Below are 13,835 nucleotides of genomic sequence, written 5' to 3'. Positions count from 1 at the left end.
ATTGTTATAATGCACTGAATCGTTTCCTAAAGAACCTTGATCAAACTGAATTGCTGACTGACACACTGCGATGCCTACAGACCACTAACTGGGGATGTTTAGTGTTTTGTATGATGCCCTGAATCATTTCACCAAGAATCTTGATTGAAATTAATAGAATCTAATTGAATTGTGGTCAAATTTGAAACGTTAAAATGCGCTGAATCGTTTCCTAAAGAATCACAATAAAACTGAATTGTTGATTTAGACTTCTGATCAGTGTTCGCACCTACAGAACGTAGATTACCTGGGATTTTGTATTGAGTAACTCTGTACTGAGTGTGCTGATTACACACGTTTATGGGTCATTCTACAGAAACGTCCACTTTTCTGTCTCTCCATAGGAGTCACTGGTGTTACTGGTCCTCATTGGTGTTCCACATAATAAAGACATTTTTAATGAACAATGCATTTTGGAATGGCTGCTACAGAACATCGGCTCACAGTCGGTCACACCAGTCGGTAATCTCTGAGAACTGAAAGACTCAGTGGACTCACCATGTGCTTTTCTTCATAGATCCTCAGAAAACAGGTAAAAGGAAGTTGAGTGATGTCATCAGTGTGACTTTTATTTCAAAATAAGAGATTTTCTGTTACGCGGTAACACCAGTGACACGACTCCTGGGGACAACTTTCATTATATATTTTATAATATTTATTTGGCATTTGTTTTCTTTATGTGATTTAATTTGTATATTCCATAGTCATGTATAGATTATTGCAGTTAAAATTGCAGAAAAATGTGTTTTTTTCTTCAGAATATGGCCTCAGCCTTTACATGACTGTGGGGACGAGCTCTTCTGTGGTGCTTGGACTTCTATATGATTGATTTAAAAACCTATGTTGCTAAATTGAGGCTCAAGAACGTGTAATTGTTAAAATAACTTATTGTTTTATTTTAAAATATAAATAAATTGTAACCCTAACATGATTTTGAAGTGTATTATATCTGTAAATGCTAGGGACACAGAAATGGACGTTTCTGTAGAATGACTATTATTCTGTCTATATTGTCTAATGCATATGAGAACCCAGAGAACAGCCCAGAGAGAGAGCCCAGAGAGAGAGCTCAGAGAGAGAGAGAGAGAGAGAGAGAGAGAGAGAGAGAGAGAGAGAGAGAGAGAGAGAGAGAGAGAGAGAGAGAGAGAGAGAGAGAGAGTGTAAACATGACAGTTTTGCGAGCGTTTGAAATCTCACAGCGCCACTTTGCGGCGGTACCGCATTTATTTGAAGATCTCTAGGCATACTAATCGACATGTAGTCGATAACCTCAGATGTGGGTCTCATTGTAGATTTTTTAACCTAAACGTTCCCAAAAATGTCGAGACTTTAATGTTTTAAGTGCTTGTAAGCAGCAATAAAACTCTGAAAACGGACAGGGGATTCTTCTCAGTCCTACCTGCACAACATATTTATTACACACATTATTGTCAACATCGTGGATGGAATACTCGACTAATAACACGAACCAGCACTTCATAAACATGAATGCGTGGAGCTTCAATATAACTTTTTTATTTTAGTATTTTAACACGACAGTGTGGATGCGAATCTGCAGCTCGGCGCTCTGTTAGTTCTGTCTGCGTTGCGGAAGCGGAGCTGCGCGATGGAGCTGTGCGAGATTTTATACAACAAAGCGGAATATATAGAGACCGTACGTACAGATTAACCTGTCCTATACATTACAGACCATATACGGGCATCGCTTAATGCAGATTCACTGATTAATAACTAATATCTGACCGCAGCGCCTGGATTTAGCGCGATATGCTAAAGCTAAAGCTAAAGCAGAGCCGCTCCCTCTCAGTTCAGCTCCGAACTGAACCCGTTTTACTGTTTAATCTGATTTAAATTCATTATTTCAGCTTCAGCTGCACTAAAACTCCGGATTCAGCGCCAGAGGGTCAAACCTTTATTAATGACGCAGGAAACACGAGTCTGTGCGGAATAACAGAGGTGCGGATGTAAACACTGAGAATAAAACCCTCAGAAATAAAATATCTGCAGATATTCAGACATTTACAGCGTCTAATACTGACATTCTACAGGACCAGAACACAGCACTGCGGAATAACGGACCAGGCAGAATTCAGCTAGAACAACAGATGATGAGAGGAATTTACATCACTGGAAATCATATAGTAATCTTATAGCCTCATAGTATACACTTAAAAAAGATGGTTCTTCAAGGGTTCTTTAGTCAAGAAAATGGTTCTAAACAGAACCATGAGTTCTGTGTAGACTCGTTGCATGCTTAAATGGTTCTTTGCATGGTAAAATGGTTCTTCATATTGATAGAGAATGTGCTGTAGATGGTTCCATATAGAGCCAAAAGGGCTCTGCTGTTGTTACAATGTCAAGCTTGTGACAATAGAAGAACTCTTTTTGGGGTTCTAAATAGAGCCATACACATTCTCCATCAGTCTGACGAATGATTTAGGCACGCAAATGGTTCTATATAGAACATTTGCCTTTACTAAAAGATTCTGTACAGGTTCTACATATAACATTGCCTTTACTAAAGAACCTTTACATAATCATCTTTTTTAAAACTTCTTAGGAACGGCAGTGGTTCCTTTTAGAACTATGAGTTCTGTATAGAACCATTTCATGCTTCAAACCATTAACATTCTCCCATCAATTTGAAGAACCATTTGAGCGTGCAAAAAAAGATGGTTCTTTAAGGGTTCTTCAGTAAAGAGAGTGTATATAGAACCATTTAATGCTGAAATGGTTCCTTGCATGGTGAAATGGTTCTTCAGATTGATGGAGAATGTGTTACTGTTCTGTATAGGATCCAAAAGGGTTCTATTGTCACAATAGAAGAACCCTTCTTGGTGGTGTATAGAACGGGTTCCATATAAAACCATATACAACACATTCTCCATCAGTCTGCAGAACTGTTTCACCATGCAAGGAACCATTTAAGCATGCAAATGGTTCTATAAAGAACTTTAAGTAGAACTTTGTCTGTACTAAAAGCCCTTTAGTAAGTATGTATGTATAGTATTACTATAGATCAGCACTTTAAGGGGAAACTATATTAATAAGTTTACACAGTAAATAAACTACATTTCTCCGCTAATAATGATAAATACAGCAACACCTGAAGCACTAAAATGATGGTTTTACTGCCTAAAAGAAGACCAGCGGATATGATTTCTGGTCTGAGACTTGAACTGTAAACACAGAGCCAGTTATTCATGGTTGTGATGTCACAGCAGTTCACAAGCTCCAAGTTATTAGGCCAAATTTCCCTACTTAAAATTTGCATTGTCTCAGTGTTGTTGATATTAGACAGTAAGACTAATAAAATCGCAGCTCTTGAAAATGAAAAATGCACTTGATATTCATCGCGATTGACCTGTCAGCTTTTTTAAAGCTTTAATCTGAGTTTTTACTGAAGTGGTCTGATGTGTAAGAAACGATGCAGTAAGGTTTATGTTCACTCACGTTTCCGTCTGTCCTCCAGGCGTCGGGTAACAAAGTGAGCAGGCAGTCTGTTCTCTGCGGGAGCCAGAACATCGTCCTGAATGGAAAAGTAAGACTCGCTGCTCTTCTGGTTCCTCTTCATCACTGGGGTTCTCTACACGCCTGTAATGCTCTGTAACGTCGTCTCCTCTCTTTCAGACGATCGTGATGAACGACTGCATCATCAGAGGGGATCTCGCTAACGTCCGAGTCGGGAGACACTGCGTTATTAAAAGCCGGAGTGTCATCAGGCCGCCGTTTAAAAAGTTCAGCAAAGGGTGAGTTCGTTTAACATCGCTATAGATACATATCTACAGTGTGAAACCCCCCCTGGTGTTCGGGGGTCCCGTGTTGTCTGGCTGCTAACTCTCTCTCTCCACAGCGGCGCTGATGATTCAGTGTCAGTAAATGTTTGTTTTATCAGCTGTTCTTCTGTAGAGTCTCTGTTCTAGTGCGGTTCTGCGCTCTTCCTCACACTAACTGAGATCTTCCTTGTCTCCTCTTCTGTAGAGTCTCTGTTCTAGTGCGGTTCTGCGCTCTTCCTCACATTAACTGAGATCTTCCTCGTCTCCTCTTCTGTAGAGTCTCTGTTCTAGTGCGGTTCTGCGCTCTTCCTCACACTAACTGAGATCTTCCTCGTCTCCTCTTCTGTAGAGTCTCTGTTCTAGTGCGGTTCTGCGCTCTTCCTCACAGTAACTGAGATCTTCCTCGTCTCCTCTTCTGTAGAGTCTCTGTTCTAGTGCGATTCTGCGCTCTTCCTCACAGTAACTGAGATCTTCCTCGTCTCCTCTTCTGTCTTCAGTGTGAGAAATGAGGAACAGTCACTCTTCACTCCAAACTCTTGGGAAACTGGGCGAGTTTTCAGATTTACAGATCTGCTGCAGCTCATTGTAAAGCTTTTCAGAGGAATCCGGGCAGAGTTACAGTTTCTAGGCTATGAAGGACCAACTGGGTGAACCAGTCTGCTACAGCGCCACCCTGAGGCAGAGCAGTGCTGCAGCTCTAGTTAGTTAGGAACACCAGAGACAGAAGCTGATTGTGGGGGAAGCAGATACATACATACATACATCATCTAAACCGCTTGTCCTTCTGGGTCGCAGTGGGGTGCTGGAGCCTATCTCAGCTGTCATTGGGCGGAGGGCAGGATACACCCTGGACAGGTCGCCAGTCCATCGCAGGGCAGACAGACAGACATACACATTCACACACACACCTAGGGGCAATTTAGCATGTCCAATCAGCCTGACTGCATGTCTTTGGACTGTGGGAGGAAACCGGAGTACCCGGAGGAAACCCACGCAGACACGGGGAGAACAGGCAAACTCCACACAGAAATGACCCTGGTCGCCCGGCTGGGAATCGAACCCAGGCCATTCTTACTGTGAGGTGACAGCGCTACCCACTGCGCCACCGTGCCGCCCTGGGAAGCAGATAAACAGTGAAAAATTTATCTTCAGGGACCCCCAGAATTTTGATTGAGACATTTGGGGGTCCAAGAGGTGAATTAGGGGGTTCCGGACCCCCCAGGACAATCTTGCCTAGCTAGCTACTGAAATGGCAAAGAAGAGAAAGATTTAAGACAAACATGTTCGGACTGCCAGCACAAATCAGATTTTTGTCATATCCAGATTGATTGTTGACAGCAAAAAAACACATGAAATTATTTTTCAAATCGGATCCAAACCACATTTGGAGGTGGTTTGAAATGCGACTCCAGTCAGAGTTTTACAGATGTGTCTCAGTCTGGACACTCAAATCAGATTTCAAAGCATATTTTTGCATCACTTGCAACACGACAAACAGCGACGATGTCGAATCCGGAGTGATGAAGTGCTGGGATTGAAGAAGAGCTCCAAAGATTCATGATGAAGAGAGAGTTCTGAGGAGTTTGGAGGGGAGGTGATGCTCCTCCATCTCTCCTGCAGCCACGTTTGAAATACGCGTCACCAGCGTAGCTACGTAGTTACTGACGCCTACGTCGTTACCACGGCAACCCATGCAGACTGGTGATGTCTGGACACACAAATCTGATCTGATCACTTGCAAATTAAAAGATCTGATTTGAGATCACAAATCACACAAATCACAAATCTGATTCGCCTGCAGTCTGAACAGTCAAAGAATCTGCAGACTCACCTCCAAAGTTCAGTCTTAGAAGCTGGTTGATCATTTTCTGAAGTAATCAAACACATTCAGTGGTGTTGAGGTCTGGACTCTGGGGTGGTCAGTCCATCGTTCAGCTTCTTTGTTTGATGTGTCCGTCTCCTTTTCTCAGTGAGGTTCTTCTTGATCAGCTACACATCCTTTCAGACCCACAGCGCTGAGTCGTCTTCTCACAGTGGAAGGATGGACAGAAACACCTGTGGATGTTTTCAGATCTGATCAGCTTGATTTTCTCCTCTCTCTCAGAGATGAAAGCTTTAAGTGCTGTTTATCTGATGGGGGCAGTTTTGGGGTCGACCAGCTCTTCCAGGTGGTTGTTAGGAGACACTAATAATCAATAATAGATGGAGGGTGGCCTCTGACCTTTGCGCAGTGCTGTATTTTCCTCCCCTGCGTCTGATACGGATGGATATGTACCTTTATTTTTGCTTGTTTTCACAGTGTGGCCTTCTTCCCTTTGCACATCGGAGATCATGTGTTCATAGAGGAGGACTGTGTGGTGAACGCAGCTCAGATTGGATCATACGTTCATATCGGCAAAAACTGCGTCATCGTACGTACATAATAATAAGTCATACCTCAGTCAGAATATGAGAACTGCAGCTGGGTTACTGCGTTCTAACTGAGGTCTGTATGTTTCAGGGTCGGCGCTGTGTTCTGAAGGACTGCTGTAAGATTCTAGATAACACAGTTCTGCCCCCGGAGACGGTGGTCCCTCCGTTTACAGTGTTCTCCGGATGTCCAGGTTGGTCCTTTCAGATGTTTTCGGCTCCTTTATGGCTCCAAACTGCAGTTGTGATGTGCCTGTACAGCATTAGCAGCACTAAAACATCATATAACCTAAACTAAAATAATCAGGTTAGACAGATTATATTAAAATCACTTCACTGTAGAAAGTCAGTGAACCAAAAGTGGGGAAACCAGTGATGCAGTTTTCAGTTAAGATTAATTATTTAAGGCCTGTTGACCAAAATATTTTGTGCCTGTTCTCAAGTTTGGTCTTTGTGTCACAATGAAAATAATCACTATAATTTAAATAGCACACAAACCGTGCGCTGTCTCTCCAGCATGGATGTGTCTGAATCCCAAACGGCTCTTTGTTAGGTATGTTAAGTGCTGTCTGTGGGCAGGAGGCTGTACTTCAGCTCCTACGTAGTGCACTATGTAGGGAGATTCGACCCCAGTCGACCCCGGTCCCAGAGGGACGTTAGCTTGGTGCTTTCTTCATTAAACAGTGCTGTGTTTATTATTAAATAACAGAAAGTTTATGAATTGTCGTCGTTGAGCAGACCAGTCTGGGCAGCAGTCCCAAACTCTACGGCAGCTGTCACCTGGAGACCTACGCTCCTGTAGATAACAATAACTAGATCAGGTGGGAATGAAAGAGTTAAACTCTGCAGGAAGGCAGATCTCCAGGAACCAGAGCTCTTAGGGAACTACATTTCTTGGTGGAACAGTTGTTTATCTCAATTATTATTTAAAAATAACAAATTATACATTAAAAATTTAGTGTTTCAGCATCTTTTGTGTTGCCTTCTGTTTTCTTTAAGTAATAAGCCACTTTGGGCCGTGTGTTACAGTGATGTTATCACTGGTAAGGGGTTTTACTAATAACAAAAAAAGTGTTTAAAGGCTCATTTATGCTAAATGTTAAATATATATATATATATATATATATATATATATATATATATATATATATATACACACGAATAGCCTTCTGTCCGCACTCTGCGTTCATTTCATCCAGATTTGTGCTCGTTCTCTGAAAGCTTATTAATTATTATTAAGTGACCCTTATTAGTCCCACAACGGGAAAATTTCATCTCCGCATTTTGACCCGTCTGTGCAGTGAAACACCACATACACACTAGTGAACACACACACACTAGGGGGCAGTGAGCACACAGCCCTATCTGCAGCGCCCAGGGTTGGGGGTTAGGTGTCTTGAGTCTTGAGGCACTTCAGTCACGTACTGTCGGCTCAGGGGATCAAACCGGCGACCTTCCGGTCACAGAGCTGGTTCCCTACAACTGCCTCCATGGATACTGATGAAACGGAGCAGTTCCACCGGAAGCGATGGGGGGGCAGCGTAGCCATTAACTCAAACAAGACACAATGCCAGTTTCTCTCATTGGTAATGAGTATTTAACATCCTCACAGACACCAGAGTCTACAGCGCCGCCTCTTCAGGCTCTCTCATAGTCATGCATTATAATGGCCCCTCTACCACCTGCTTGTTGTTGTCAGACACGTTTTACTCTGGACTGCCCTCTAGTGGATGTACTGCTTAACATTCATGCCAATGTAAGGACGCATGGACGTATGAGGGCCGTGGCGGTTACGTCGATTAAAACGGACGTGTTCTTTTTCGTAGGTAAAGGAAGAATAAATGAGCCTTTATAATCACTGTAACGGCCTCTCGTGAGTTACTGCTTTAATAAAAGTTCGCACAGCGGCTGATCGATCTTCCTCTTTTTCAGGGTTGTTTTCGGGAGAGCTGCCCGAGTGCACGCAGGAGATGATGATCGACGTGACCAAAAGCTACTACCAGAAATTCCTTCCTTTAAGCCAGATATAATCACCGACTCTCTCAGACCAAACTGGACATTATGTTTCATTTACATTCACCCTTTATTTACTGCAGCAGAATGAAGGATGCGCTGAACGTGTTTGTCTGATGGTCTTTAGTTCCAGCCAGGAAAACAGCACTTCTTTTTATTTATTAAAGCATAAAGAGTGTAATTAAAAACTAAACCGTAATGCACAGGGTTCCTCTGCTGAGCGCTGTTCCTGTACTGATCTACTGCGTCTGTCACCAGACCGACTATCACAAGACCCAGGAATCTTCCCTCGGCGGCCTGAGGTCAGCTGGGCTTCAGTGAAAGCCTGTGTTTGTTGTCATGTTTAGTTTCTGCGACACTAAATGTTTTCTGTGTTCTAATAAATAACCACAGACTGTAAATGATGATACTGTTATTTATTTATTTTAAAAAGATGGTTCCTCGGTAAAGAAAGCGGTTCTATATAGAACCATGAAGACGCAGTTAACACTGATTAAAGGGTTCTTTGCATGGTGGTTCTTTAAGTGTTCATGGTTCTATATAGAACCATTTTCTGTGTGTAGTGTGTAGGTTGTAAAGTACAGTACAGTTCAGTCACCACCAAATAACCAGACTAACATGAGGAGGGTTACTGATCAGTGTTACAGTTAAAGAGGAATTCTGGCCTAAAACTAGAGTTGAATATGCTTTTCATATATAATATAACACTCAGTAGTGCAGCGTTAGATCAGTCAGCCTCAGCGCTTCACACAATTCACCATTTTACTTTTTTTTTTTCACTACAATACCCAGCATGCATTACATAAACACTGTAAAATGGTGACAATACCTTAAATATAGTCAATATGTCATGTTTCTCATTTCGAGACTGTTGTAAGCGTATTATAAGATCATTTTACTTATTTCTAGACATTTTTTCATGTTTTAAGTGGTTTTAGTGAGTCAAATTCTCACTATATTGGTAGGTAATTTGGCTCATTTCAAGCTAAATGATCTGCCAGTATAATTAAGATTAAGATCACTGGAGAGAAATAAACGCACTGCTGTGTAATGAACTAAAAGACAGACGTGAGGTTCAGTTTCCCAGCAGTAACGTTCGGAAAAAAAGAACTTTCCAGCCTCAAAAATCGACTCAAAAGCCTTTTTATTCAGAAGTTCCTCCCACCTTCAAGATGCATCATCAGAAGGGTTTGTTTCTCTAGGGATGCAAATAAGCTTGTTTACAACAGACGCAGTGATGGTAATGCAGTGATTCAGGCCGGAGCAGCTCTTTGAGCAGCACTGCAGCGCAGTTTAACCACCCTCAGTTAACAATGAACATTAATGAATTAAAGCCTCGCACTCGGTTTGGAGTCGGGCAGATCTGGAGAGGAAGAATCATCACACAGGAGCATTTGTGCAAAATGTAACTGCACATTTCCTGAGTTCTTTTAAAATCAGAGCTAACAGTAAATTAATTAATACAAAACATAAAAACACGATTAAAATGTTTGGTTGTAAACAGATGAACTTAAAAATCAATAAACCTTTCATACGATGAACAACGGAGGGTCTGTCCTTCAAGAACAAGAACAATATTCAGGGTTCTGGGTGGCTGCTACTGTTACTAGCTGCACCCTTAACCCTGAGCACTCAAGGAACCATCTGCATGATTAAAGGGCTCTTCAGATTGATGGAGAATGTGGTGAAGATGGTTCTATGGAGAATCTTTTTTTTTTAAAAAGGGTTCTTCTACTGTTACAATGTCAAGCTTGTAACAATAGCGGAACCCTTTTTGGTGCTGTATAGAACCTCATACAACACCTTCTCCATCAATCTGAAGAACCATTTCATGAAGAAAAGAATAATGTAAAGGGTTCTTTGAGTCTTCATGGTTCTATGTACAACCATGTACTAAAGAGCCCTTGAAGAACCATGTTCTTTAGGTTTGTATGCTAACATACTTCAGTGCATGTGATGCTTTATAGGCGTGTCTAGTTTATAAACATCTGGGCTTTTTCGGTGAACTATGGCCGTAAAGTTGACGGGACAGAGTGGCCGATTAGCTGTGATCAGATCAGACCAGCAGTTCATGAATCCACTTCAACTCAGTATTAGAGCTGCAACAATTAATCGATTCATTGTTTAATTGTCGATTATTGAATTAATCGCCAACTATTCTGGTGATCAATTAATCGGTTTGAGTGATTTAAAAAAAAAAAAAAAAACTAAGATTTCTCTGATTCCTGCTTCTTAAATTTGAATATTTTGTGGTTTCTTTACTCCTCTGTGACACCAAACTGAGTGGACAAAATAAAAGACATTTGAGGTCATCCTCGGGCTTTGGAAAACACTGACTGCCATTGTTCACCATTTTCTGACATTTTATAGACCAAACGACTAATCGATTAATCGAGAAAAGAATCGCCAGATTAATCGACAATGAAAATAATCGTTAGCTGCAGCCCTACTGAGTATAGATGAGCTTTAACAGGGACTCAATCTGACCTCCACACATCAGACTGGGTCTAAATATTCTGAGCTGGGCAATATGACCATCATTATCATCACATCACAATGTGTCACAATATGCTCTTCTTTTGATTGTAAAGAGCCGTCAGTCCTGTTCGATCGGATTCAGTGCAGCTCAGAGTGTGAAATGTTAAACAGTAATTGTGTTTATAGTTTATGATATCGTTTATAAAACATGGCGCTACTTCATCTGTTTCAGCTGATCAGATGTCATATCGTCGCTGTCCAATAAAAAACGTATCTCCATTTTCTGGGATTTTTACTTTTCTGCATCATTTGAGCTCAGCAGCCGTCCTTCACACTGTGAAAACGTCATGATGATTGGACCGATAGAAATGTTCAAAAATTGCTTAGAATAAAATCTTTTTCCATTTTCCTTTTTCAAATAAATAAATAACAGTATCAGCATCATTTACAGTCTGTGGTTATTTATTAGAACACTTACTCAAAGTAAAGAACGTTTTTGGCTTCTCCTGTAAAGTTAGTGTTCTGGAGATGCTTGTTTTTCTTTGGACAGTGACGATACGCATCGCAAAAACGTCCTGAAGTATTGCGATGTGACAGTTTGCCGTATCGCCCAGCTCTAATTGTGCTGTCGTCCAGATTTGAGGCTCTGTCTGCACGAGCTCAACATCAGCAGAGCTGAGTTTAAGCTGAAGTTAGCAATCTAGCTGCTACGTAGCTGCAATACTCTGTGCTGTTTTTAGATATAAAGCACTTCATGGACCTGAAACTAAATAACAAACTGGTCCTGAAAATACAGCTCGGCCAGGTAAAGCTGGTTAAGCATAAAGCATACAGCACGTTTTCAACCGGGTTGGAGGGAAGCTGGTGTACCAGCATGACCACCGTCACCAAACTTAGTCAAGCTAGTAGACCAGCTAAACCATCAAACACAAATCAAAACACAGCCTATGCTAATTCACCAGCTAAACTGGTTTATCAGCTGAACCAACTGGTTGACCACTAGAGTGCATGCTTTCATTTAGTCCAGCTACCAGCAAAAACCAGCTAGCTAGCTTCCAAGCTAAGTAGCTGGCCACTTAGTTAAGTACAGAGAAACAAACCTACTAGCTAGCTATTAAACATTCCCTCACATTTAACAGGCTGCACCTCCACATGGGGGCGCTATCAGCACTCGCAGCTTTTGTGTGCATTACTGAAAGGGAGGAAACCCACACCAGCAGGATCACATGAATGCACGTATGTCTGGAGTCACAAATCTGTGTATATATGAAGTTAAAAGCTGAAATAGCCCTGCAGGACACATTCAACGCTGTTAACCGATGCTACGACACTGTTCTTACACAAGTTCCTTGCAATTCCATATTTCCACCACAGAGGGCGCCAAATCTCCAAACTTACGATTCTGCTGTAAGCAGGTATGATAATATAAATATGACTATGATATGAACATCGCTGGATCCTCAGTCCACAGGCCACTCTGAGAGCCACTGCTGGCACTGGACCTTCGTCTCCTCGGTCTCCTCTGGTCTGATTCTCTCCTCCCCCGAACGATCCTCTGAGCTCTCGGCCTCCTCGGCTAGCGGCCTCGCTAAAATGTCCTCCACCACGCTCTCCACAGTCCTCACCCGTCTCTGCGGGGTCCATTTGGGGTCGACGCTGGGCAGGAAGGGGTCCGGGGCCGTGACCTGGAGGGGTTCGCCTTCCAGAGGGATGCGCAGCAGGTACGCGTGGAGCATCATGCGGTACGGGCTGCTGTCCGAGCCCAGGCTGTAGGTGTAGTCGCCCACTATGGGGTGACCAATGGAGGTGCAGTGGACACGGAGCTGATGGGTTCGTCCTGCCAGAGAAAACGCGTATTTAAATATTCATTAAGTCATTTCTTGATTTCTGATTTGATCCTAAAATGATAATTTAGAAATATTTATATCAGTGTTTGGTTTGGAGTCAGTTCAGTTATGAGTCCAGTCAAAGAAAGAAGAATTACATTAATAAGAACCTTCTTTAAGGTTCTCCATATAAAAGATCCAGCAGTAAAGTGAATAAGAACCTTCTTTAAGGTTCTCTATATAAAAGATCCAGCATTATAAATGCAACAAATGAATGAGAACCTTCCTTAAGGTTCTCCATATAAAGCTGGATGATGTTTATAGGGGGTGGGAACACCGCAGGTCTGTATACGTAGAACCCGTTGCAGTCGTGCTGTTCTGTTCTGTTTCAGAGCTGCAGGAGGCTGGACTGAGGGCTGTCAATCATTAGAACGCTCATTACAATATTAGGCCACGCCCAGAAAGTTCTCAGACTGGTCTGCTCAGCGGCTTTTATTATATTTCTGTCTTTTTTTTCATTCAAACTTTGCTGGATGTTCAGTTTGACACATTTTCGTGTCAAACAAACATTTTTAATATTTTACTCTTTTTAATGTTTTCCCCGAGACTTAAAACGGAGTCATTAAACCTCGATCGAGACGTTAAAAGAAAGAAGCAAAGTCTCACTGATCATCACCGGCAAGTTCCGCCGAAAGCGCTGGCTTGAAATGCTCAGCTAGTTTTTGTTTGATGTTCAAAGACCAAGTAAAAATGGAGATACGAAAATATAAACATGACATAAAAATCATATTTACATGTGAATAAAAGTGCGAAACTGGGTGGGGCTGTCGCATTAATCATTTACCTGAATATATTCGTTTTTGTCATATGAAGAAACAGAAAAACTCAATAATTTTTCTAATCTGATGAACTGATGCAGCACCTGAAAGTGAACGAATAAGATCCCAAACATCGGCACAGTAAACAGTTTTCAATGTGATATAAAAAGGTAAAATCAAAAGCATCAACAGACAGAATGAGACTCAGAAGGCTACTGAGACGAGGAACGTGAACTGATGAGATGAAGGGTCTGTTTATATTGGACGTATGATTTTTGTATATTTATCCTGGTTATTATTAAGTTAGAGACTTTGTGCTTAACGCTGCATGCCGCTGCGCTCAGGGCTGTATGGGGCAGTGTTTACCTGTCCAAGGCTGGAGGAGAACTTTAGTGACCGGATCTCCATCGTAAACTCCGAACTCCAACACCGTCAACTCCGTCAGGCTGGGTTTGGGGTTCTCACATCCTGCCACA

At 41.9% G+C, this 13,835-nt stretch overlaps 2 protein-coding genes across 4 annotated transcripts in view; one reads left to right on the top strand and one right to left on the bottom strand.

Moving 5' to 3' along the window:
- Positions 1-1,612: 1,612 nt before the first annotated feature.
- On the top strand, positions 1,613-8,638 carry dctn5 (dynactin 5). Its single transcript, XM_036590327.1, has 6 exons — positions 1,613-1,693; positions 3,512-3,580; positions 3,670-3,788; positions 6,115-6,226; positions 6,316-6,418; positions 8,157-8,638. Exons 1-6 carry the CDS (start codon positions 1,646-1,648, stop codon positions 8,252-8,254), a joined length of 549 nt encoding a protein of 182 aa, XP_036446220.1. The 5' UTR covers positions 1,613-1,645; the 3' UTR covers positions 8,255-8,638.
- A 1,422-nt stretch (positions 8,639-10,060) lies between these two features.
- Positions 10,061-13,835, bottom strand: part of rpusd1 (RNA pseudouridine synthase domain containing 1) — a 9,776-nt gene continuing 6,001 nt past the window's right edge. For all 3 annotated transcript variants that reach the window (XM_036590078.1, XM_036590079.1, XM_036590080.1), the window contains exons 5-6: positions 13,726-13,827; positions 10,061-12,552 (exon numbers count right to left, since the gene is read on the bottom strand). In XM_036590078.1, coding sequence (XP_036445971.1) covers positions 12,176-12,552; positions 13,726-13,827 — 479 coding nt within the window. In that variant the 3' untranslated portion in view covers positions 10,061-12,175. The remainder of the gene's footprint in view (positions 12,553-13,725; positions 13,828-13,835) is intronic.

Source organism: Colossoma macropomum, unplaced genomic scaffold (genome assembly GCF_904425465.1).
Source record: "Colossoma macropomum unplaced genomic scaffold, Colossoma_macropomum, whole genome shotgun sequence".
Lineage (NCBI taxonomy): Eukaryota > Metazoa > Chordata > Actinopteri > Characiformes > Serrasalmidae > Colossoma > Colossoma macropomum.
Note: the sequence above shows the minus strand (reverse complement) of the source record. Positions and strands in the feature narration are given on the sequence as shown.

What these genes read in the sequence shown, in the direction of transcription:
- dctn5 (XM_036590327.1), top strand. Translation starts at nt 1,646, where the DNA reads ATGGAGCTGTGCGAGATTTTATACAACAAAGCGGAATATATAGAGACC. An exon ending in TTTAAAAAGTTCAGCAAAGG is followed by an intron (nt 3,789 to 6,114) that starts GTGAGTTCGTTT and finishes TTGTTTTCACAG; the next exon opens with TGTGGCCTTCTTCCCTTTGC. An exon ending in AGTGTTCTCCGGATGTCCAG is followed by an intron (nt 6,419 to 8,156) that starts GTTGGTCCTTTC and finishes CCTCTTTTTCAG; the next exon opens with GGTTGTTTTCGGGAGAGCTG.